Source organism: Thermobia domestica, chromosome 18, assembly GCF_964235325.1.
Source record: "Thermobia domestica chromosome 18, izTheDome1.hap1.1, whole genome shotgun sequence".
Taxonomy (NCBI): Eukaryota; Metazoa; Arthropoda; class Insecta; order Zygentoma; family Lepismatidae; genus Thermobia; species Thermobia domestica.
The window spans coordinates 41393099-41421060 of NC_137471.1; the positions used below are offsets into that span (position 1 = coordinate 41393099).

The 27962-nt window shown below is 36.8% G+C and overlaps 1 protein-coding gene across 1 annotated transcript in view; it reads right to left on the minus strand.

Moving 5' to 3' along the window:
- Positions 1-24402, minus strand: part of LOC145675845 (venom carboxylesterase-6-like) — a 64115-nt gene extending 39713 nt beyond the window's left edge. Inside the window, exons 1-5 of the mRNA XM_081746581.1 lie at positions 24317-24402; positions 22902-23051; positions 11528-11681; positions 2232-2417; positions 417-607 (exon numbers count right to left, since the gene is read on the minus strand). Of these exons, the coding sequence (XP_081602707.1) occupies positions 417-607; positions 2232-2417; positions 11528-11681; positions 22902-23051; positions 24317-24370 (735 nt within the window). The 5' untranslated portion in view covers positions 24371-24402. The remainder of the gene's footprint in view (positions 1-416; positions 608-2231; positions 2418-11527; positions 11682-22901; positions 23052-24316) is intronic.
- Positions 24403-27962: the final 3560 nt, after the last annotated feature.

The following is a 27962-nucleotide window of genomic DNA, read 5'->3' on the forward strand; positions in this document are numbered from 1 at the left end:
AAGTACCGAACACCGAGAAATAAGTAGTGTATGTTGGTTTTTAGTGCTTTCCCTCTGTTTTCAATAATTCTTTTCGTCGTGTACCTAACCTGTCCCGTACAAAACAGAATACTATTTAGATGGAGTACTTCGTCTGTAATTTCTCTTATTTTTTAGAAACCTCTATAATCCACAGTATTCTTAGTATGGACGGGATGCTAATGTCATAAAAGATTTTTAGAACTTCATATTCAGACATGTTTTTATGTATGATTAGCGTTGTACTAAAACTTTGACTAAGGTGTGATGCTAACTTCTGTATTTAGAAACGTATTGGCTATGTTATCACAATTTGTTTCAATAATAACTTTTTCCAATAAGATAGAACCTTGTTATAATTACAATGCTATGAAATTATTTTTAGTGGCGGTACTTACGAAGAGATTTTCTAGTTCTTGCAAAATAAGTGTTCCAGGTCGCTCTACCAAACATTCGAGTAGTTCTAGTGAATTATCCGTGGGACATCTAAGATTAGCGGCAAGTTTGAGTGTTTTTTCTCTTCCAGCTTCCATAAATAATGAAGGGCAAAATGCTGTGCCACTGAGGGATATAGCTCGATGGAAAAGTCCTGTTTAAACAAGAATTTATATTAATATTAATACTGTAGTAATTTTAACTACTACCACTACAGTTTGTTTCATCCAACTCTTTAAAATGTATATTTTTCTTTACTCCCTATGTAACAGGAAAAATATTGCTGACTATTATAATAGATCTTAATTGAGACGCGACATCTGTCAAACTATTTTATTTAACTTTTCATTACCAAAAAATTCTGCGAGATGAGACCATTCGTTTTTAGATTTTTAAATGTCTAGCGGGCATATTTTAGGGGGAAAAAATCAGACAGAATTATCGACCATCATAGGTCTAACTGTGGACGTGTTGTAAACACATTGCACAAAACATGGGATTCACTGGTCATAATAGATTAAAACGAACTCTTCCCTAATATCCAAAATCATTAGCCCTTAACGTTAGAACAAGGCTTTCTATTCTGAGCACTATTTCTTCATTTCACCCACCCGCGTTTCTTTTAGTGTATTTTATTAAAGTATTATTTTAAAAGAAAATTACAAATTAATTAAAGAGTTATTCAAAAAGCGTGCCGGTTTTAGATCATTTGGCAATTTTTTGTTTCTCCGACATTGTTGCTTTATCTATAAACATTCCGATTGTCGCCTTATTAGTCTGAATTTCTCGCATTTCTTTTAGCCATGGAGCAGTTTACTATAGCGCAACGTGTGCTAATTGTAAAAACTTTTTTATCAGAACGGAGAAAGTTATGGGGCGTTTACACTTAGTCGATTTGCGTTCGATTCAGTTGAATTGACGTCACTTTCAACTTAATCGACCGTGTAAACGGGACTTCAACTTAATCGCTTGTTGATCGAAGGCGACTAATCGACTGGCAACTGAATTAAAAGACGTTCTATTTTCTGTGGTTGAAATAATTGAACACATCCACCAATCTGATTCGGCCTAGTTGTTTCGAATAAGTGGCAAATGCAGCGAGTCGATTTAGTCGTGCGACTAAATCGACTAAGTGTAAACGCCCCATTATGCAGCAACTGCCAGGCAACTTCGCGCGAAATAAGGCACCGAATGAATCAACAGTTCGCAGACTTATGAAAAAGTTCATTGAAACGGGTTCAACAGTGAACATTAAAAGTACTGGGCGTCGTCGTAGTGGTCGTTCTAAGGCAGTCATAGCGAATTTCACAAACAGAGTTATTGCATGGCAACGCAGTAGAGGTCATTTGCTCTACGTCATTTACCATACGGGAAATCTGAATATGTGATGAACACGCTTTTGAATTTTCTTAATGAGTTTTGATAAAAACAAAGTTCATAATTTGATGTAACAAAACCGCCGCGCTTTTTGAATAAACCTATATTATGCTCTTATCCAGGGGTAAAAGTGGATCTGGAAAGGTAGGTTGCGGATGACGTCATGTCGCCCCCCGTGCCTATCTTTGCCCATTGTCTTTTTTTTTTTAGGAAGCCGGGGGACGCCGGAGATATTTTTTGCAAGTGGGGTAACGCGTTCTCCCGCGTTTCCTCTCACTTTTACCCCTGCTCTTATCCAGAATTTTACTTCTTTTTTATTTTGTCAGAAGGTCCATTTATTCTGAAAATAAACACATTAAAATACATTGAATTTAATTGTAAACTCCAACTCCAATATATACCTCTTGACATTGGTGACAGTAAGTGGGAATGAACGCTTACTCCTCCGGCCGAATGTCCAGCAATTGTAATACTCTTTGGATTCCCTCCAAATAAAGCTATGTTCCCTTTGATCCACTTCAAGGCTGCCACTTGGTCTTTGAGACCATTGTTGCCAGGTATTACTTCATCCTCAGTACTTAAGAAACCTACAATATGAAATAAAATTATGTGACGCATCTGAATATAAATTCTAGGCAATTACATAATATAACATGTTAGGTAGGAGATGTAATCAAGAATGTAAGCAGGTGAAAAAAACTTATGTTTAGATAGCTAAAGTAAATGAATAAAATTAAAATTAGGTTTACTGATACCACGCATATGCAAGTGATATACAAAATAATGTAAACAATCATGAAAAATTGTCATTGAGTTCCCACCGTTATTGTAACATGTTTCGGACTGTTGTTGGCTTTTATGAACCTTCGTTAATCGTCATCTGATAAAAATTCTTCCTTGAGTGCCGTGGCATTATATGTGACATTACATTACAAATTTTCAAAGAAAGAATGTTGATACGTGTCTCACAGACAGTTCTTCGATAATAGTCAGGAGTATCCTGAGTGCACACGATATTTCTTTTTATTTTTAAAATTTTTGTACCTGAGTAGCAGCGGCACATGATATTGTTTGGAACCACCAAGGATGTTATAAAATAGAGGATCTGCCCATACAACAAAATCGTGAAGCCATACGTCACAGCTTCGCCACACCTACTCTACCCACTGCGCGGCACTAAGATCGCAATGTTTCGAGCCAACAATCATGGCGGAAGCGATAGTAGCCAATCAGACGTGCGGGTTTAGACGATGCTCATTTATTTTTTTGGCTTCATTGAGTTCATATGATGAAGATATGTATGGGCAGATCCTCTATTTTATAACATCCTTGGGAACCACAGTAGAAAGGCTTAGCAATGTGGTAAATCGTGTGTTTCTTATGCACATGCCCTCCCTCCCCCCCACCACACACATAGAACCGTTGACACAGTAAAGGAATTCGAGAAACTTTTAGCATCATCTTGTGAAAGAAGCAAGGAAACAGCAAATCTATCCAAATTGAATGGAATCGGAATGGAAGATAACTCCTAAAAATATGCGTGAAGCATATTTCAGACTGTTCGTTTCCAAACCGAAATGAGATAAATTTTTTACCCATCTCTAAGAGACTAGCTCAGGCACATACAGGACAAAACATCGCCGACTCTAAATCCAGAAAATTTTAGAAACAAATTGTAAAATGTCAAGAAACACGTATTTTGGAAAACAGACGCTCTATCACCATTAATGAGCGTACATGCAACAAAAACCACTTGACGAATCAGTGAGAAGAAAAATTCAGGAAAATTTGTAACGACAAACTTCAAGGCAGTCTGAAATTATCTATGGTGTATAACACAATTTTTCTATTTCAGTCATACACTTAATAGAACCCCACGTAGTATTTTACACACACATAAGTTAAAGTAACAATTATGCTGGAGAGATGGGATCTCATCTAAAGAAAGAGATGAGATAAGTAAACACATAGCCGCAGCGTCCAGACTTCACAACACTGACTGACTTAGCCACTCATCTCTCTCTTTAGCGAGCCAGAAACATAATAAAACCAAGTTATTTACATATTTTGTGTGTTACATATTGTGATTGGAGTTAAGAAAAACTAAACTCATTCGACTCTTTCTCATTACATCCTATTGAGACCTTGTGATTACAGTATTAAAACAGTAACGTAATCATGGCTCATGCACGTAACTTAGATTCATAGACAGTTTTGAGAAACATTTTCTGGAACACTCACAAATCCACGGTAATAACAAAATGGTGTTAGTGAAGTATGGTGGCCAGGAGTTCTCTAGTTTGCACAAGCATAGCGAGGAAAGAAAGTGCCAAGTGGATACACACAGTGATGAGATTCGTCGCCTCATGCAGATTGAAAGGAAGGCCCAGCAATTCTCCTTAGCGGAAATGTCGTCAGGGGGACGTGAACCCAGAAACCGCGAAGACCTTTGTATGTGGTGAGAACAGCGCCGACAACGAAAGGTAGGACCAACCTATTTTATTTTCTGATGTTGAAAGACAGATTTTTCACTCTTAAATAAAAATGCAAGACGTTGCTGCGTAAACACTAGTCAGAATAACCGATATTTTGAAAAACGTTAACTTTCCTTTCATCACTTCGAAATTAGTATTCTATTTCGGACATTGGTCATAAATAAGTAACATCGTCAGTTTTAAAATGACTTATTTTCTTTTTTTTTTTTAGCTCTAGAGAAACTATAATGATTCTGCATAATCTTAAAAATCTCTATGTTTTTATTCAAATAAACAAATCTTCTCGTAAATTTCTTCTGCAAGATGTAGCTTAAAAGTTGTTCATAGAGAGAAACTAATCCACATGTAATTGTTAAAAAGTCCAGACACTCTTTATAATCTTAATGATGTGATGTTAGTTAAGAAAGTAATGCCAGCATTCAAGCTATGATTTTACTTTTTTAATGTAGATATATTATAATGTCCAAAGCATATTATTGTCAAGCATTCCTTGTATGTATAATACCTAAAGCCATGCAGTGTATATTTTTGTTAGTATGAAATAATAATACTGTATGTATTAGTATTTTCAAGTAGGTATTTGTGAAACGGAAATTAACTCAATTAGTATTTTAATAAGAGTTGAAAGGATTTAACATTGAGAAACCAAATAGAAAAGAATTTGTTAGAAAAATGAAATATAAATCTTATAGGTAGTCATGTTAAAGATACGGTACCCATTGACTAGACATGGGATTCTAGCAAAATGAATAAATATTTACATATAATAACATTAGGCTAAGCAAAGCCGCAATCTACTGATTGCTCTGATCCTCCTAAGCAATAGGGAGATCAGGATCTATGCACAAAGGCAACGATCAACGACCAGGTCAGAAGAAAATGTTGCCACATAGTCAAACCACAGGAAACAACTAGATTTGCCCAAAGCCTTTTGAACAGGCGTCTTGGGGATCTTATTTTCCTAAAGCCCTGAAATACCGCGGGAAGATAGGGTTTTCATTACCATGGAATCGGCATTCATTTTTTTCTTAAGCATTTTTTTTTAAATTAAGAGGTTCGTGGCTTCGAAGCCCAAATAGGTCAGTTTTCCTTTCGAGATCTCATACTTCAATGTCAATCAAACCTTCTTTGTTTTGCACGTCATGTGATTTATTCAGGTTACGCTTTTGGATAATTAGTATAGAGGAATGTATCCTCATTTTCTGTTCTTCCATTTAATTTACCTACGTGACGTCGTACTCAGAACAAAAACAGCGGCGTATCGAGTCCCTAAAGCATGTTAGCTCCAGGAACGGAGACTTCAACGATAGTGATAATAAAGATAAATTTTGGTACCCGGAATTTGAACCCGAATGAACTCACATAGAAAATTTCTCTAGTTTCCTCCTCTATCAAAAACTAGCACCCGCATAATACATACCTTTTTACAAAAACTGGAACAGAGACCTCATTTAGATTTTTACACATCATGCAAGCATATGATGTGAGAGGGAAAAGCCTCTTCTTTAAAACATAATAGAGACGAAAACAGACACTCTCTGATACGGACAGATTGTAAGGAAGAGCACAATTTTACGACGAAAGTTACCTCAGAACTCAGTCGAGTGAAGAACCCTATTCCCACGAAAGAAGAGCAAGAAGAACTCTACAAAATGAATATTCATGGCAGAACTGTTGTCACAAAGCTTCCTGTGATATAAGCAGGTTACAATGGTCACACGAGCTGAACTCCTGAGAAATAAAAATATGTCAAGTGGCCACATAAGTTTTTCTTTACTGTACATTTCACTGAAGAATGAGTGTACATTTGACGAGCATCGTATTAAGACCACATCTAAGCTGTCTACTTCTGACTGTCAATATAGTGGTAGATTGGTGTAGGGGTTGGACTATCCTATCATGTCTTGGTATTCTGCAAGTTTTGTCCCTTTTAGGATTTCCACTTTTTGAGGTAAATTTTAGACTTTCAGCCAGCTACTGCTTCCTTACTATTTACCGCAGCATCATGGTTCATACCTCGTCTTATTCAAAATACAGCAACCTTTCCAACGGTACCAGAAACGAGAAAATAAAGGAAGTTTTTAGAATTTTCTTTTAATTTTTGCACCCCTCTGACCCAGGCCTGGGTTCACGTGGGAATCTGAAAATCACTTGAAAAATACATAGTTATGTACACAATGCGTGAGCAAAATTTAAATCTTATATGTTGAAAACAAAGGGCGGATTTTTTAAGAAAATGTGAAGGTGATTCATTTATATATATTCTAAAAATTTCCTACAACATTACTATTTATTGTAGGATAATGGTTCATACCTCATTCTATTCAAAATAAAGCAATCTTTCAAAGGAAACTACTATGCACCGGAAACGGAGAGTTAAGAAATATCCGGGAAAATTAAAAAAAAAACTTTTCGGAAAATTTGAGCCCCTCTGGCACGGGACAGGCTTGACGTAGACATCTCAACATCAGCTGAGAAATACTTAGAGGTATACGCAAACGTGTACAAAATTTCATTCTGATGTCTTTAAAAATAAGGTCTGGAGAATTTTTCAAAATTTGGCCGAAGGTAAAAAATATATAGATATATAGATTTATACACATAGTACATAATATAAAAGTTTCCTGCAACATTATTATTTGATCTAGGATCATAGTTCATACGTCATTTTCTTCAGTATAACGCACCCTTTTCAATGGTACCACTCACATGTCCGTATCATACACCTGAACCGAGAAATTAAGGCAAAACCGGATTTTTTCCCGAAAAAATCACCCCTCGGGCCCGGACTCGGGTTCATGTAGAGCTGTCAAAAAAACTGAAGAATACTCTAAGGTGCACACAATCCGTATGCAAAATAATACTTTGAAAACTAAGGACGTGAAAATTTTTTGAAATTCGCCTTAAGAAAAAAGACAATATCATGCCCCTCCGCCCCCACTTGGAGCCGTCAAGTTAATCGTCCGGTGTTCTTTGGTCCATGCTTAATTGACCAATAAAAAGAAACGGGTTCAATACGTGTTATATGAGTTTCATAAGGGTTTAATACAACACTACTTTATGGTAACGTCTGTTACCATAAATCCTAAAAGGGTTATTATTACCGTGAAGGAGTTGAACAATGCATTTGAGTCCATTTTGGGAGACCATGTTCATTCAGTAGTGCAGACATTGTGTTCTAAAGGTAATGAAATCTACAAGATGGCGTGCCAAAAGTAACATGTAAATGTGGTTCAATATGAACTATTATACCTCACTGGGTTACACAAACACCGGATTTAACCGTTTCGGAAAACAGTGAGGTCCTGTTTCTGTTCGGCATACAGGAACTTGAGGGAGATTCTAGTGCAGAGTAGTAGGCCTACAACCAGGGTTGTTTTGTTTGCAACAAAATGTTTATGATTAAAACTTGTTTTAAACAATTGATTTTGTTTGACAAATTTTGTATATTTTTAAAGACTTTTTTAAAACATGTTTATTTTGTAAAAAAAAAAAAAAAAAAAAAAAAAAATCTGCCAGAGAAAGAAAACTGTCAAAAGTGCTCCCCGTTCAGAAAACTATTTTCTTCCCATGTGAATGTTTCGATTTGTCGTGGCTCGAGCAGGTCAATATGGTGATCTACAATTTATTTTCTCTCTTTTTCCCCTCATTTTTAACGTATATTGTGTTGTTTAAATGCTTCTCAGTTAACTTGCGAGAAAGTGTCGTAGTCGAAGGTTGGACTACTTAACTGATATTTAAAAAAATAAATAAAGTAATTATAATAGAAACAAATTTTTGTTGTATTCAGAAAACAAACAAAAAAGGTTATTTGCTAAATTGCTGTTCTGCAATTAAAATATCGCAAGCATTCGTTGATACAGTACATGTTGGTTTTCAGTCTTCGTAGGACATCATTTGGAGCAAATTTATTAAAGTAACTCAAACTCCAACAAATAAGAAAACGACCATATGAGCTAGTTGCAAAATGTGTAAGAAAGAAATAGTTGGTTTAGTTCAAAGAATGAAGATTCATTATGAAAAATGCAATGCTTGAAAAACTGGAAACCCAAACAAATGGTAAGACTGTTGATCCGAAAATTGCTTCCGATGATTCTAACGTCAGTGATGTGGTTGAGATGCAACTGGAAACTTCAGTCAATGTTTTTTTTTTTTTTTTTTTTTTTTTTTTTTTTTTTAAATCAACAATATCTCTTTCATTATACTATGAAAATTGTATTTCGTCCCTCTTCCCCACCTCCGTTGTAAATTTTCTTAACAGCTTTACATCTTGCATAGCTTCTATGAAGGGACCAGGCAAGAAAGCGTAATATATGGCAGTCGTCCGCGTACAGGGGCGTAAATAATGACCCCACAGACCCCGTATTACGGGGAGGGCTCAGACCATCAGGAGGCTTCCAAATCGAGAAGTGGGACGTAGAGAAGAGGCCCCGCTCCACGCTGTCTGTGAAAGGGCCCCCAAGCCTTTAGTTACGCCACTGCCCGCGTAACTAACCATTAAAGCGTGATACTTATTGTAACATCAGTGCCGAACGTCAGTGTCTGGGACAATTTAATCTCAATTTGTTCGTCTATCTGTATGTTTGCACCACGCTACAGGGAGCAATTTTCGGTCTTTTAACTAAATTTTGAGGGTAGAGGCACGAGACGTTGGAATTTGCTATATAGATTTTGACTGCGATCGGACGTAAAATTTCAAATTAGTGGTTCGGATCACATTTTAAACAAAAATCCCTGTCTCCTATAGCCTTGCTATTGATATAAGACTGCAATCAACCAAGTTAAACAAACTAATTTTATGCGTCTCGAAAAAACTTGGGTTGCAGGATAAATTTGGCTTCAACTCAGTTTTTATAAAATATTTTTAGATATGGGGTGCTCAGAGCATGAGGGATCCAAGTTCATTTTCAGAAAAGTTCACTTTTGCTCAGCAAACGTAGTATCTTCGTAGTCAAGGGTACGAAATAAATTAAACAAAAACCACGTGAAATGGTGTGGACTAGAGTTACTACTAGACAAAGAGCGTTGACGGAATGGGGAGGAGAGCTAATTTCCCCCTCCTTGCTCATAAATTTAAGATATTAACATTATATTGTGTACGCTGCAGCGTGGGAATGATTAACTCAAGCTCCGAAAGCCATAGTCAATGATGCATAATTACGTTAAATAAATGCAGGATATGCCCAAAAGAACACACGGTGGGAAAGTGCCATATTTTCACAACCACGAATCCGAGATGAAAGAAAGAAAAACTACATGAGAAGATGCAATCTAGAATTTTATATTATTGCCGCTAGAGAAGGGCGTTCGCTTAGAGGTCATCCGTTTCTTACCCTGAATTCCAGATTTTGGGGACAGTAATGCAGATTCAGAAACCTTTTGCTGAGTAAAGTCCAACATAAAAAATTTGAATTCCTTACACCGAATAAATTCGGAGTTTGGCCAGTTATATAATCTATTTCCATAAATTCTGGAAATTAAGCCTAAGCAACTTTCCAGTTTAAATCATCTGTATGTTCTTCGTATTCATTCGGTGTAAGGACCTCAGAACAGGACGCTTGTTCTGTTGGACCCCAAAATATGAAATGCAGAGTGGGGATGGGGCGGTTGCTCTCCTGTCCCACTGACGCCCCTGTCTAGCGGCTGTCATATGAAACTATCCCACGCCCTTTCGCATGGTTTTAGTTACATTTGTTTTGGACTCTTGGCTGTGAAGATATTACGTTTTGAAGTAGAATTCATGTGCTGAGCAAAAGTAAACTTTATTGAAAGTGAATTTGGATCCATTGTGCTCTGAATGCCCCAAACATTACTTTTCTTCAATAAATTATTGACTTAAAAAAAACAATCAATTACATAGGCTTGCAGAAAATATTCTAAAGTTAGCATATCAAGTGTGCTTCAAACATTACTTTTCGAAAATTTATTATTTTAAAATAATTTTATTATCATCAGTGTTCTGAAATAGTAATCAAATTTTGCAACAAAAATCTCACTCGTCTCCACGAAACACGATCTTAGCCGCCAAACGGCATAACTAGAAAACTTTCAAAGCAGTTACTCCGAAATGACTTGTTTTAGGGCTAAAATAACCGCAAAAGCGTATTTCTGATAAAATTTATCCTTAAAACATGTAACATGACTCCCTTTGCATTTGAAATATCGAATACCAACCAAAGATGTCCACCATGATGCTTGATAGCACCATCTGATGTGTCAGACCCCTTTCAAGTTTCATCATACTCTCTCAACCCGTTCTCAATACACAAGGATGATGAGGACTTTTGTTTTGGCATGTATATTGATAGATTGTGTGAAATCTCCATAGTAAGTAGATTTTAAAATCTACCTAAAAAGTTTATTACAACAAGAAGGTACTTACGAGTCACTGGCAAGAGGGTGTAATAAAAGGGGGTCGTAATATGAAATAAGTTGAGAATTACTAATCTATACTGAAATATTCTGTACACGAAGAAAAGAAAGTATTTGACAGTTGACAAATTTTCTTTTGCCAATAGCTCAGGAACAAATTAATTAATTTGGATCTTTTTTTGTTGTTATCCTTAGAATAGTTATAATTTGATAACTTGCCAATATCGGTACTCTATTAGGTTAATTTATTGTTAAGTTTTTAGGAAAAGAAATTTTGTCAACTGAATTTTTTTTCTTTCGTGACTGTACCTGACACAGTGCAGTCTTAACGAGAATAAAATAAATGAAAAACTCAGTTGAAAGGGCAAAAAAGTCTTATAAATACGTTATTACACGATTTTGAAATATGTTTAAAATCATGTTTTAAACTGTTCAAAATGTTTAAAACATGTTTTTTTCGTCTGTGTTTTAAACCTTGTTTTAAACATTATGAACACCTTTTTCATGTTTTAAACACATGTTTTTTTTTAAACTATTTTTTCCAACCCTGCCTACATCAAACTTAAAACATTTGAGTTTCTGTATTTAGCATTCATCATCGACTTTATTCATCTACTTTCAACGAACGTAGTTTCTCTGTGCACATATTTTACTATTAGATCCAGGACATTTTTTTTACAGTGAATGACTAAATTAATAGCAGCGAATAGAACAAACATACACGACTTAAATAGCTCACCTTCATGCCTGATAAGTAAAACCATGCCTGTTGTATAAAAAAATGACTTAACCTTATCTAATGACGAATAAATAAATTGATTTAAGCTTACCTAATGGTCCCAATCGATAGTTGATAGTAACAAGCACAATATCTCGATCAATTATATAGTCTGGTCCGAAATCTTTGCCACTTCCGAAAGTGAAAGCTCCACCATGAATATACACAATTACATCAAGCTCTGGATGACAGCATAATTCTGGTAGCTATATTTGAAAAAAAGGAAGATAAAATATTAGGACTAATACTGAACGACGAACATAGTAAAACTAAGAGTATCATACACTCAACGGCCAAATCATTATGCCCATCACATACTTTTGCAACGAAGTCATTATGCTTCTCTAAAGTTTCTGTGCACAGCAGAGGCTCTGGTCAGACGGTAACAGATATCTCACTCGATCAGTCAGTGCGTAGTTTGTGCGTTGAATAGGGAAGAACGACTATATATATCAGAGTTTGATAGGGGCAGCATTGTGATGGCCAGACAGCTAGGAACGAATATCTCGAAAACAGCGCAATTTGTCGGGTGTTCGCGAGCTGATGTGGTTAGTGTTTTCCGAAGATGGGAGAAGCCAATTTAACAATATTTGGTGTCAGCTTCATTAGCCGTACTCTCAAGTCAACCCCTTTCACATATTTGCACTTTATTTCTCACTTTCGTGAGGATCTGTTGTACAGCGCTGAAACTCTTCTCCACTGAGTAGAAAGAAAAGCTTAAAGAATAAACTTGAGTTCTTGCCACAGGAGAGGATAGAATTTCTCCATTTTCACCCAAAAACACCCATAATCAACTGTTCGAAGAGTGATTTGGCTTCACAGTCGTGTTTCAAGTCGGTGAGCTGTTTCTGTATGCTTGGGTGAACTTCTGTGGTATCTACTGAAAAAGGAATGAACATACGCGTTCAATTTGGTACCTAAAGAGCACAAAGGTCTTGAAATCTAATTTCCATATCTTGCTTGAGCCCTTTGAGATGAAAGCAGAAAACATCTAAATCTCTCTCTCTCTTAAAATTTTCTTTCGTTTTCAAGTGCTTGAAGACTAGGAAATTGATAGAACTCCCGACACCTTATGGTACTTGTAAGAAGATCCAGTTTAACAATGAACGAAGAGATGACGAATCTTAGCTTTAACGAAATTCATCCTATCCCCTTGTAGCTTTGTGTTGACTTCACTGAGTATATCGAATACATCAGATAAATAGGCCACATCAAGACGTCGAAGTTTAAGAGCGTCACGTAGGCTTGGATCAATCGTCTGCAGAGACTCAACTACAGTGTCAAAAAAAAAGTTCATAAACACGCCACAAACACTGTCCTTTTGACAACCATCTCACTTCCGTGTGCAGAATAAGACGTTGAAATTCTTCGTCATTTTCTTTACAGAGATTACGAAAAAGGCAGTCGTTCAAAGAATGAAACTTGATTTTGTTAACAGAACTTATAATATAACTCAAAGACTCGTGCAAGCTCTCACTCATTTTTTTTAGCAACAAGATCCTATCGATGAATGACACAAGGGACAGTCATAGCACGAGGTATAGGTCTTTCTAAATGAGCTATAACCCTTACAGACCCAGAAAGAAAATACTTTACTGATTTTTATTTCAAGTACTTACTTTTGACAAATACCTCTTAAATTGATAATGATATGTTTCTTGACGTTTCCCGCAAAGTGGGGAGGGGAAAAACACAATGCTCACAATTGTGGTGGTTTGGACTTAACCCCTTCTAATTCTGATACAAAAGTGAGGGTTGTGATTTATAATGCTTTTTATTGTACTAAAGAGTGTACCTTTTTTGTTTTTTCATAACCAGATTAACAATTAGAATACAATAAGAATACAATGACAATGTTGGATGCTCACTTACTCGTTTGTGTGAAACTTAATGAAACAGTTTTCATCCTTATTAAAACACAAATACACATCACATTTTCATACAATTTGTTCGGGATCCTTACATGTAGCCCTGAAGTCTGTAGCATCTTGAGCTTTAATTTTATCGACTATAGACCAGTGATTACACCCGTCAAACCTCTTGTTTCGTGATGGCAGTGCTTTAGATATTCTATTCATGACTATTTTTGGTGGCTCTACGGAATTTTCTGGTCCACCAAGGTGATCAGGTGAGTGCTTTCGAGTTGGTCCATCGAGGAGATACTCTGAAGCAGAGAGACGAAATTCCAGGAGATCAAGCTGATTTTGTTTCTTGACATTTAGTAGCTCACTGTCTTGACGGTACTGGAACCATGAGTAAACTATTGTCAAGTCAAAAAAATTAAAAATCACTTTAAGAGTCCACTTTTCGGTTCTAATCCATGTCCGAAAATATGCCAGCATTTGATTGATCTAACAGCGGGACAAAGAACACTTAACATATTCCTTATTCTGATTGCTCCATCTTCGTACATCTCCAATGGGGTTGGACCCAGTACTAGCCGAAACAATCACAATGGATTTGCTGTCCTTCCACTAGAGCAGAGTTATTTTGTTATCGTCTCGTGTGAACTCTTCGAATTCTCCTCTCTTCGTGTCATGAAACAGGCCCGCAACTAGAGGGGGGCTAGGGGGCCTGGCCTCCCTAAACTTTTCGTGGCCCCTCCGGGCCTCAATGCAAAAAAAACACAATTTAGATCTTTTTAAGAGAATTTTATCCCCTCTAACATTTTAAGAAAATCTTTTCCCCTCTAACATATTCATAGCCCCCCAATTTGTGGCTGGTTTCTGGCCTGTTAAGAAGTTTTGTATTTCTACAATCTGAATTATTCTTAGGAATTCTTTTAAGTTGAAGTGTTCCAGTTCGATTTATCTGCTTGTAGCTTAAGCATTCTAGGAGAGAAATCGATGTAAAACATACCTCGAAATAGAGATTTTTTTTTTTTTTTTTTTTTTTTTACAGGCAACGTCTTGACCAGTTTTAAGAACACTGCTGGATCATGACCTAGACTGGTAACCAAGGAGTTCTGGACCCCTGATGGATTTCAAAGTCTAGTACTATTTGGGTATCGTTTAGTCTTAGCACTCACTTTTGTGCGGGTTACTAATAATTTACAAATAGAGCATTACATTTTTAAACAAAGTTCGTAACATTCACTGAATATTATCTTGCAACATTTAATGTAGCAACGCATAAAATGAGAACACGAAATAAAACGGCAATCTTAATGTTCACAGAAGTTTTCAAAATTACTTGCTGAATAGCATCTAGCTAGCAGCATCCTTCAACAAGAAGAATTCACTATAGCAAAAACATGTGAACAAATGAAATTGATGCGTACTAATTCTCGTTGTGTAAACCCTCATGATCGTTCGAGCTCTGATCGAAGTCTTTCTAAGGCGTAATGAAACTTCACAAAAGTGAGTGTCGAGCTCCTTCGTGGCTAAGCGGTTAGCGTACCCGCCTTTGGCGTGGGAGACCTAGGTTCGTGGGAAACCTAGGGAGTTCATGTGCTTCTGATTTCACGTTAATCAATAGGCCCCGTCTCATAGAGCCTCGCTGCTGAAAGAGACGTTAAACTCAAAATCGACTCAACAAAAGTGAGTGTCTGGTCTGAAAGGGATAAACCCGTGATATTGTCCAATCATGGATGCGGCGAAAGAGTTTTGTCGGCCTTGCCTGGGTGGATACTTAGCAGATGATCTTTTAGTCGCAAAGGTTTCATGACTTCATTTGAAAATATCTTTTCACAAAGAAGACAGACGGGAAGTTGTACGTTTGTGGGAGACGAGATGAATCCAAATTTCAAGTATTCAGTCAAATATTGACGGCGGTTTGGGTACAAAACCTCGCGGCCAGAACCTCGCCTCCCAAAACGGCGCGGCCCAAAATCTCGCCGGGCCGAAACCTCGCCTGGCCAAAACCCGCCGCCCAAAACCTCGCTGGACAAAATATCGCCTGGCCAAAACCTCGCCGCCCAAAACGTCGCGGAGCCAAAACCTCGTCTTCCAAAACTTCGCGCCCCAAAATATCGCCATACCCAAAATCTCGCCTGACCAAAACCTCGTTGTAATGATCTTGCGACACAGAATCTCGCCTGGTCTAAATTAAGCGAGACGTATGTCGCATGGGAAGAAATGTCAGGATAAAACCTCTTCATGACGATTTCTTAAATGTAGAATGTTCTCTATATTACTATATGTATATATTTAGTAATAACACATAATTACATTAAAATAATGACAAGAAAAATTCTAATGCATGCTTTGGAAATCTATATATATAAAAATTAAATGACTATGTTTGTTACATTATACCTCTTGAGCCATCCTACCGATCTCAATCAAATTTTCAACATAGATGAGGTTCGAGCCTAGGATGTCTTTTATAATTTCACTTTGTCGGCACAACAGAAGGGAGGGGGAGTGGTATATATATATATACAGAGCCGTAGCTAGAGATTTCGGCACCCCTACTCTCACCACACCAAGCTCTTCCTTCTTTTTTTCTTTTTACTTATAAGAAAAGCAGCAGATATTGTTATACTACACTGAATTTTTTTAAGCTGCAGGCGAGATTTTGGCCCACGAGGTTTTGGCCACGCGATGTTTTGGGTGGCGAGGTTTTGGCCCGCGAGGTTTTGGGCGGCTAGGTTTTGGCTACGCGAGAGTTTGGGCGGCGAGGTTTAGGCCACGCGAGATTTTGGGCGGCGATGTTTCGGCCGCGAGATTTTGTCCGTATCCCATTGACGGCACTTCTTTATTTCAGACAGTTGACGAGTGCTTTTCAAAATGTACAAACTCCACACAACACACTAAAACTAATCGATAGTGAATCCACTGTAAATTACTCACATTCTTAAATTAACCCGTAAGTACTACGCGGAGTCTGTCAGGTTCCGCTTTCCGCTATATCTTCCCGTTCTACCGCCTCTCCCGATTGTCGGTTCCTCTAATGTCTTGGTTATATTTAGTGTGGGTGCGAAAACATCGTGTTTTCTAATGTTCGGAGTCTGACAGACTCCGCGTAGTACTAATGGGGCAAAAAACATGCGTAGTACTTAAGTGTTAATAAAATTCCACGGGATACTATTCCTTTGTTCACTTTAAAACACTGCGCTCCACCACCACTTTCCTATTCTTTTCCTTCTTAATGTACAGAGTCTTCCAAAAGTCCTGCAGAAAAGTAAAAAGCTGTAACTTTGTAACCATTTATTGTATTTGTGCAGAACTTTTAGTGAATTTGTAAGAAAATCTGAAATTTTGTTTCCAAGCATTTTTTCAACACCAAACCTCCAGCTGAGCACCATTTACGTCCAAACATTGCTGAAGTCTTTTCGGAAATCCAAGAATGGCATTTCGACGTGCTTCATCCGTAATACCCCCAATCACATCACGTATTTTCTTCCGGAGATCCTGAACATCTTTCGGTTTTTGCTTGTAAACTTCTGTATCACTTTCTTACGATCGATATTGTGTAGCGTTGTCATTGGCACTCGCAGCTCCAAGGATCTGCGTTTCAACGATTTCTTTGGACTTCGCAACACGCTTTCCTGCACGGACTGAATCACATCAACACTGGTTGTTGGCCTTACGCTACGAGGCAAGTCCAAGACACTTCCGGTAGCTAGGAACTTATCGTACCATCTCTTGATACTTGAACCTGCAGGTAGCTGTTTCTGATATTTTTGTCGGAATTTTCTTCTCACCAAAACACTAGATTGTAACTCACAAAACCACGCCACACACTGCGCTTTCTCTTGAGTAGACGCCATCTTTGTCACGTGATTTGCTGTTATGACGTCAACATTTACATCCGCTCATTGTTGCCAACAAAAATTTTAACATTACAAAAAAAATACAAAATTGTAAATAGTACTTTCAAAGTTACAGCTTTTTATTTTTTTTGCAGGACTTTTGGAAGACTCTGTATTATTTCTTCGTGTGAGTAAAGAGGCGCACTGCAAAACCGAATCGATCCGAACAGAACAAAAATGAATACTGCTAATTGCTGACTGGAATGAGACTAAGAAACTGAGGAATTCAGAGTTAATGAGCAGGTGCACTACTCCCGTCAGCTTAGCCTAATGGTTGTGAAATGGGTCACTCGACGTTCTTGTGGAACCTCTCCAGTACATTGTCAAAAATTTGTAAAATGCATATGGATGGAGAATGTCTTTTGTTGAATAATACTAAGAAATATGTAACAGGTCATGAAATCTCAATACCTTCTAAATAGTCTTTCGTCCCCCGATCGCCCTTTTCTGTTCCAGCTCTCGCTATGAGAATGAGAACGCCCCACTGGGGGGGGAGAGGGCAATATCGCCCACCTTGAGAATCAATGATTTAACCTATTCTTCACTTTTCCTCAGTCCATTTTGTCTTTAAAGCATTTTGTTTCATTCTATGAAGCTACTAGTACTTCACTTCAAATACTTTAAAACACTATCCGCCTTATACAGAGTCGTTTTGACGTATGATTAGCGTCATACTAAAAGCCTGACTATTGAACTCTTTAGTATGGGACTAATCACGAGTCAGAATGACTCTGCATAAGGCCTAATATTTACTAGGATATTATCTTATTCCCTCTGATAATCAGGCCCGTATTTAGGTAAGTGCTATTCAGTGCTCGAGCACAGGGCTGCAGAATTTAAGGGGCGGCAAAATTTTGATTTTTTTTAAAGATTAACTCTAAAGTAATATTTAAAACTGGCAACCCGCAAGGTCCCGTGCAAGCGCGAGAAAATATGTGTTTAATTAGCTCTAATTACAGTAGTTCCAAATTAGCTAGTTTATCTGATTATTTCTAAATAGTCATCCTCTCCCAACCCCACTTCAAGGGGTGAGGATAAACTTGAACATCATGAAAACTGATACCGTTAAACTCAGAGACCTCGAAAACTATGAATTCCACACTAATATCTGTCGTTTCCGATTACTTTTAAAATCTCCCTTGTGAGCGGGAGGAAGGAAGATTGCATAATTTGAATAAAATTAACAAAATAATTAATCTGTTAGAATGGAAATGTGGGAGGAGACTTTATCTGTACTCTGAAACTTACTTTAAACTAATGCAACCTCCTGTCACAAAGTTAATTTACTAAATTAGTTCAGTCGGTAGAGTCTTAAGTTCAATTAAATGAAAATTTTGAAAAGTAAAACAAGATTATTTAGCATGAAACTCTAATTTTCAAGCACTCTGTGGTTTTAACACCCATCCTGCATGAGAAGGATACCCAAAATACGTACATCGCTTTCATGATTCATTCACAAACCCAGCTTCTGGCCTGAAAAAGAAACAAAAGAACAAAAACGGTAACACATACCTTCGGCCATACTGTAGACAGCAAAGAAATCCAATATTCCAGGGATAATTCTTTTTAATTGCACCGTTTCAATATATTAGATGCACATGAAATTGTGATATACAGTAGCACACGCACGCGCGCGGTCTCGCAATGAGACCTGAGAGAAAAAAAAATATTTTACTAAAGATATTTCTCTTTGAAATTTTATCACACTTTCTGAGCTCTCATGTTTTAATTGTTCGTGCACGTTTTAATTATTTATCCCGGTATCTTCTCACTTGTAGTGTCTCTGCACTTCACTACGGTAGACACCTCCTTGGAGTATTTCTTCCGTTTCCGGCGACCATTCTCCGTCTTCTCTTGTCGTGCTGCTAGCCTCTGCTACCAGACGTTCTCCCTTTAACTCTGGAGTTCTGCGGCATTAGTGGTGTTTCTGGGTGTAGACATCTGTATGGTGGGACTAGTGAATAGCTATATATATTTGCTAAAAGTTCACACTAGCGTTCCATTATCTGAAGCACTGGAGTTATAATGCACTCACCGCGCCTAATTGATACAAGCGTATAAGCTCAGTCACTTGTATTACACAGCATTTAAATACACTGCACTGTATCGTAGTATTGGTTATTGCCTAGAGATCAGGCATAGAGAGTTTGTCTTTTACCAATACTATGCCTAACTGCAAACAATATTGACTGGTGATACGGCGTGTGACGTTACACAGCAAAAGTTGAAACTTATGCGAAGCACTTCCCATGATATACGGGGAAGCATTGTCTCTTCACTTAGTAACACTTTGCAAATGTTTTAACTAATATAAAAATCACTTTGCAGACAGTTCTGCAAGCCGCACTTTAGTAAATGTTACTCTTTCCTCCTACGCTCTCATTCTATCAACAGAATATGAGTTCAGCGTTACGAAGATAAGCTACTGGTAAATTAGTGCTTAGTGCACATTTAATATCACACACGCCCTATGTAAATGTTTTGATACTAAATCACTGATATGTTAACCACATATCTGCACACAACGAATGTTGATTATCAACTTTCAAGTAACTGACGGTAAAAGCAATACTCCGAAATTCGTGTTCGATGTACACGATTCACGATCCAAGAAGCAACTGTCTTTCTGGTTGTCTCCCGTAACGTTATATTTACCTTCAGGTTCATTGTTCGCTCCAACTTTTGGGTTGGGCCAAACCATTTTAGCACGCTTCACCCAAAATAGGGGTGAGAGGTATGTCACTCACCTGTAGGCTTCTCATGACCTAAATATCTCAATACACAACACTTTTTCAAATTCTTTTGCATTTTGTACTTCACTTCAATGACATCGTTTACAGTCACTATGTGTGTTAGATAGCTTATTAAACAAGCTTTCAAATAGTATATGCCACTTACTAACACTGTGCTGAATATAGATTGAAAAATTAAAATAAACAACAAAATTATTCACACTTGATCACTTGCAGGTTTCCGTACACAACTTGACAAGTGGTCCCACCTAGTGGCGACCCCCGTAACTGCTTGTCCAAGTGACATTGAATACTGCAAATTTCTGAAACTGATGCATTGAAGGATTATGCTTATTGTTTGATAACTCGTATTAAAGACACAATTTAAATAATCACACCAGATGCTAACATATAAAATGAACCCTAAACAAGGTAGCCTGACACATTAAATAAGCATAATAAAAACCATTTGAGAATTCTCTTCTCTCTGCTAACAGTAATGACTTTTGTCAAGGTTTAAAAAAAAACTAAACTGAGGTGTGTGTTCGTCTTTTGGATGCCTTCCACAACCATCAGCTAGGTCTAGAACTGTTATTAGTACAAGCCATTTGTTGTAAAACAAATATATATCGCGCTAATATATATCTACAACTACGGGAACACCCAGAAAGTTTATTTACATAACATTACACATACTATTATAACGCATCATGTATCAGCGGAGCAGCAGAAACAATCTTTAAAACAGAGACATCTTGCGGCTGTCACCGTACTACGACAAACAGCGTTCTAAACGACTACCACTAATTCTCAAGTGGACTCTTCCACAATTTTGAATTTGTCAACTTCCCTTTCTCTGACGGTAGAACGTTGACCAAACGACGCATCTAGAGCCAAACTTGCTAAAAAGGGGTGTGTCTTAAAAACCTAGCACCTCTTTGTATTCTGGATTCTCTCATAGACACGCTAAAATTTTTTATGATTTTGAAAGCATTGTATTCGTGGTCTCTGTGTCGCTATCGTGGCAGTGTATGCTCCTGCCTACAACTATCCTATGAAGTGAGACTAGTTATCCATATATGTGAAAACTGGAGCTCATAGGAATTCTACCCATATAAAGATGGTTACCTTGATTCCTATATTCTCCACGACGTGGGTGACCAAGGCTCCGTTAGGAACACAAGCTTTCTTTAAAGTTTTTTTTTCTCTGTGAGGCTTCGCAGCTTCTCTGCCAGCAAAATAGCGTATCTAAACTATAGAGTTTTCTGTTTTCTTCGAAGTCAACATAAAATTATATTCAAATATCACTGCTCCAATCTAATGTTACATCCGTTTGTCACTCAATGTTCATATTACATAATTAAAATACACAATATAAATACATAAAAATACCAATAAAAGATACATGCTCCCGCTGATACGTATGCAAATTCTATTAACTTCATATGCAAATCACTAATTAAATGGCAAAAATATTCATACATTGACGAAAAATTTAAATATGTAAATTAAATTAAAACACAGTTCATGTGTCGTTTACACCCTCCCTCTCTGCGGAGAGGAGTATAACCTTTAAGTTGAGTTGGATTAAAACTGTCACTATTCATCTCAGCGACCTCCAAAACTATGAATTCAACTCTAATATTGGTCGTTTTCAATTATTTCTAAAATTTTCCCATGTTATTCTTATGGGGACTTTGCACCCCCATGTCTCACAGCTCAGGTGTGCCCTAGATACCTGAAACAGGCCATTTGGTTTATTTCTCTGAAAGTTTTAAAACATATTAAAATTTCATATTTCTATCTAATATGATTCTCGAGTTGCAAAGCGCTACAGACAGACAGCTTATTGTATTATTAGTATTATTATTATTAAGTATTGTGCATTTGGAAGGTTTTGGGACTAATTAGGGTATTTTTCTTTTCTTCTTCTTAATGTTCATTTTGGGCCTGGAAATATCTTTTTCCATGTTTCTCAATTTTCGGTTTCCTCTTTTAACTGTCAATATTTTCTTCTATTTTTTTAAATAATCGATCACTTGTGTTCTTCTTCTTCCTATTCCTCACTTTTCTTCCATCTTTCCTTCCATGGCGATATGAAGATTTTCTTCGCAAGATGTGTCCAATCCAATTGGCCTTTCTACGAAGGATGGTGGCTAGAAGCGTCCTCTTCTCTCCTATCCGTTTTTAAACATCTTCATTTGTTACTCTTTCTGTCCATTTTATATTCTCCATCTTCCTACAACACCACATTTCGAAGTTATCTAAATATTTCTTCTCTAACTTCCGTAATGTCTAACAAGTAAGTCTCCGAACCACAAAGTCCAATACTCCATATATAGCACTTGACCAACTTCTTTCGTAGTTCAATATTAAGGCTTCTTGTTAAGAATGACTTTTTCTTGATGAATGCTTCTTTGACTATGGCAATTTTTGGTCTGATCTCTTTGGTGCACTACGCATTTTAATATAGATGCTATTAAACCATTACTGACGGTGAATAATCTACAAATTATTTTTTTTATCACTTATCGCCACTAGTAATTGGTGTCTCATAGTGACGTTAATTGTCACCTACCTTCGGGCAGAACACCACATCATAATCATCATTGAGAGAATTAGGCCATTTAAAATTACGTTGTACCTTTCGTAACTTGTAATACCTGAATTACTACTCAACAAGAGCTGTTATATTTGCAAAATCACGGCTTGTTTCGTTGTTTGAAACATATATTTATGAGAGGGGGTAGGGGCGGCAAATTATTTACAGCACAGGGGCGCACAATACATAAATACGTGCCTGCTGATAACTAGTTAATTTGTTCTTGAGTTCGATTTCTCTCATGTATAATGCAAAGAGCCTTAAGTAGTTGATGATTTTTACTCATTCGGATGGAATTTAATTAAAAAATGAATTGGAGTTTGCAAAATTCACTTACCTTTGATGTGTAAATGTTAAGATGAAGGCAATCCTCCGATCCATGTATCCTTTTAGATTTATCTGCCTCGGTAAAATCATACTGCAGACACACTGTTCCATTATTGCATGCATTCCACACTCCAGTCCATCCTTCGGGAGGTTGAGGAGGCTAAATTTCAAAAAACAATATTACTTTAATCTCATCTTTTAAATGTAAATTATATTGCAACTCTTAAATATACTGAAGTTCATAAGTTTAAAATGTTTTTCAAGATCCACGAGAAACAGTCTGTCTACACGCTCGTTTACACGAATGCGGACATGTCCAGCTATATACATCAGTCAACGATGATACAACCCTGTTCCTGTAACTGATGACAACCAACCTAAATGGCTTGCACAAGAATGTGTTTGTTATAAACATTCTACAGGCTTCGAAGAGCGCCTTTGCGAGTCGGTGCAAATAAGCACACGATAACGATATAGCGAATGGTATTGCGAATAGCTTAACTGCAGATAGTTCAATAGTGAATATTAAATGCGAGCTGTCCTTGTTTGTGATAAAAGCACAGTTAACAGAATCATTATATTTGGAACGGTCTGTAGCATACAACACTTTTAAGTCCGGAGTACTACTCTAGTAATGCTCCGAACTTCTGTTTATTTGTGAGGAGTCTTGGCAGTGTCTGCAGTCTCTGTAGAACACAAACCTATACCAAAGAGATGGCCATGCAAATTCGTCCGCAATGAGACTCGCGTAGGCACTAGTGTACCATGAGCATGCAGATCGAGGATGTGCTGACACCGATCGTATATCTGGCCTCAAAGCAGAGTAAAACTGCAGATGTGGTCAGTAATACAATCAGTGTTTCCTCCAGACATTTTTCGGGGGTCACTGGCCCTTCGGAGCTCTGACAGTGCCTCCAGAGGAGACCAAAATAATACGTCCATAATATAATAATAAATTGAATAGTACCTGTGAAAACAGTATGTGCTCCTCCGAACACTAAATGTGACCTCCCCTGGAACATTTCTTCTGAAAGAAATACTGAATACAATGCACATTGGCTGGGTTATTTTGGAGATGTCCCTCATGATAAGTTAACGATGGTTCGTTTTCTTTAACATAAAAATTAACAACAAGATTGTTCTAGAAAGCGGCAGTAGTTGGTCGAATGCTCAGGTAACGAACTCTATGAACAGTTGCTTCAGGAAGGAAAAAGCAGACGAGTAAGTAATATAACCATAATCTTTTATCGTATTAGACTACGGTATGATTGCAACAGAACGACAAGATTAGCACCTCAGGTACTGTGGGAAAGTACACGAAGCAAATTTAGACAAGAATACATGATTTCATAAATTTGCAGTGACCAAGCACAGAAAGGTCAAACAGAAACTAAATCGTATCAACAAATGACATATGAAAGTTACCGAGATACAGGTCCGCATTAACAAGGTAAATTCGTAGGCGTTAAAAGTGTGCATTTTTTCATAAGAACTGTAAACCTGTCTTGTTTGAGCACCGAACAAGATTTAATATCAATACAATTATTATTGTTCATCTGTTTATAATCACCATTGTTACTAGGATATTACCATGGGCGATCGCAGAAAATTTTTCAGGGGTCAAAGGTTTGTGTCATGTTTTATGGTTATGCTTAGTAGATGCCTTGTATGGAACTAAACCCCAACCATTCGTATAATCTTCACTGCAAACATAGTATTAGTCTATGTAATATTAGTTCGAGCTCTGTTACTAAGGTATTGTTGTATGTTGTATGGAGGATCTCACAGGTGCATGGTCTCTAAAGAACAGTAAAGTCAGGAAATCAGGAAGAAAATATATTTTACATAATCAGATAAGAATGCAAACACATTCATTTGAGAATGGCTCCATCTTACAATATCTTTATATATATTCTTCCTATACCTTTAAAGCATAACTATACAAACTCTAAACATTTTATCTGTTTGTATAATGACAATCAATAAAACAAAGTTTAAAGAAAATAACCTTAGCTATTACCGGTTGACACATCCTGCGTGCAAGTTTATATACGGAAAGCAAACAAGTCAATTAAGAGTTTTGGACTTCCACATTCAATTAAAACTGCAGTCTTCGCGGAGCCTTGAAAGCAAATTTTGTTATAACCTCAATAAATTCACTTTTTCTCTGTGTTTACACGCTGTCCATGTCTAATAAAATTTTTCTCTCTTTTTACGAGGAGATCCGGGTTTGATTCCCGGCGAGAACTCATGAACAGTACAGGTAGTTCGGATTCCACGTTAAGCTGTGGGTCCACGTCTCATATAGCCTCGCTGCTGAATGCAACACTACACCCAAAATCAAATCAAATCTTCCTTTTTACGCAAAATAAAATTATGTACAACGCTCCCATTATCAAGCATTTGCAACCAACCGAACTCATCATCGTTGTAATTTTCATGCATAGCATACATCATCATTAGTAATGTAGCTTTCACCTAAAATGTGAGATGTCCAATTTTGGAGGCTTAGCGTAAGGTACGTCTTGGAAAGTAAAATTCTTTCCCTGAATACGACTTCTTTAAACGTCCCTGGGTAAAGGGCCTTGTACAGATAGACAATAGGAGACAATTTTGAAAAAGACGAACATAGATAACAGAATATAGTGAAAAAACTCGATTACACCTTCCCTTCACTTGTTGCCAGATTGTGCTGAGGATTGGCTGAAATAATTGTTCACCATATGTGCAATTTACTGTTGTCTACTGTTTTGTGCATGATTAAACAAAAGGTCTGAACCTAACATAATTGAATTTTTTAAAAAAATGTTTTGACCGAGTTTCTGGTTAATCAGCATGTGGTGAAAGACATGCTGAAAACTACCTAATAATTCAGTACCATACACGCTATCAATTGCTTACTTGATAGTACTCGAGGACAACCTGAAAATGTAAATATGTTTACGTTTCTGACGGCCTCTAAACAATTTCTATTGTTAGGTGAATCCTGTTTTAAATTGGTTAATTACTCAAAGAATGCAGTATATTCTTGGCTTGTTGATAAGTTCGACTTCTTTTACGTTTTGTCGATTAATGTCTCCATTTGCACTAAGTTCATTTTGTTCCATAGTAAATAAAATTCGTGGAGATTACAGAATACGTACAATTTACTTGTGGGATTTAAAGAACATTTATATTGATACCCATTGATACCAACGAAATGTAAATTAAATCTAATATATGACAAAAAAAATGATATTGTGCAGGATTGTATAATTGAAAAACGGCTAAACAAATTGAAATTAATTTTGGAACATAACTACACACAGAGCCCGAAACGACTCAAAACGACACAAAAAGTATGTCTTCAAATTTGGACATACTTTAATGTGTAGAAATGAATTGCCTTCTAATGGTGGACATTAGGAAATATATCGATTTTTTGACATTATGGATATGTCCGCCATGAACAGTAAACATGTGAGCAACTATAGTATGTCAAAATGATCTACTGCCTTGTTTTCATTAGTTTTGATGGATTAGTATGTTATGTTTTGATCATTGGGGCAATTATATCATTGTTTGAGATGATATAATTGTACATCAAAATTTTATACACATGCGCAGAAACGTGAGGCGGTTGTCGTCTGTCTCTTGTTATCAGTGTTACCAATGTAGCACTTTCTCGCTCGATCTAGAAATTTTTAAGGATATTTTTATGAAAAACAATTGATTCATTTGTCATTGTTAGAATAGAAATTTAGCGCCTTTTAAATGTTGTCTAATGACTAAACTAACATTATTTTCACTAAAATTAATATTTCTAGCGTCTTCTTGCAGTGTGTTTAGTGACAATATTATTCACATTGTTGGCAGTGTGTTTAGTATCATTACGACATGTGTGTGTGCCCTATTACGGACAGGGTTGACATATATTTTTATGCCATATCAATGTCTTCGGGGTCTGTGTGTAATACCTATCTCCAACATGTTTTTATCATATCCCTTTGATTCCATTAAAGCACGAATCCTGAATATGTTTGGGGATCAAAGTTGCCAACCGCAGAGAAAAAAATTATCGATTTTCGTCTTTAAAATTATCGCATACTACAAAAAATTAACGCATATTCGTTATGTACGTGATGATTCTAAGAACAAGTATAATCAGTGGCGTATTTACGATTTTGTTTCGGGAGGCTTTGCCAACTTTAGTCCTGGAAATGTGTAAATTCTGCCAAATATTTCATTTACTTTAATATAGTAAATAACATTTCGGGGGAACTTAAACCCGCAAGGCTCCTCCCCCTAAATACGCCACTGAGTATAATACTACTAATAATACCAATAATATATAATAAGCTTATGTAGTAAGCTTCAGTTTCTACATATTGTTCAGTTTCGAACTTCAAATCGACGTCACTCTTCACACCATTTCTTAAAATCCTCTGAATAATAACAATATTTCCACTCCCTCGTAAATGTAATTGAATTTTAAAAATGGTTGTTGAGTTACCATTTGCTAATTCTCAAATCGTTTTTGATTTATTTTAGACGGAATGCTTGTTAAAAAGCCTCAGTGTGTGTGCGTGTGTGTGTGTTTTATAATTATTTAATGCATATCTACAATTCATTTGCATATTCAAAAACCAGAAAAAAAATATGCCTCCTAAAATTATCATATACTCATTTACTATCGCAAGGGCATTATAATGCTCTAGCGTCAATTATGTACTTCGCTGAGTCAAAATAAGAAAAAATAGTAATATGTGCCATTACTCAATCATTTTCACTATTACTCAAGTGCTCTCTAATATCGGTCAATTTCGATCATTTTTATATCTCCCCTCCCCATCACCTTCCCAAGTTGCGGGGCTGAATTTGGATTTAAACAGCATCGGCAGTATCACTGTTCAACTCAGCGATCCCGAAAACTATGGATTCGGTAATAATATCGGTCATTTTCGATAATTTTTATCTATCTCCCCCTCCCCTAAGTTGTACCGTCAAAGTGAAATGATAGAAACCAACCCAGGCCGAAAACCTCATCTATGTTGAAAATTTGATCGAGATCGGTCGGGTGGTTCAAGAGTTA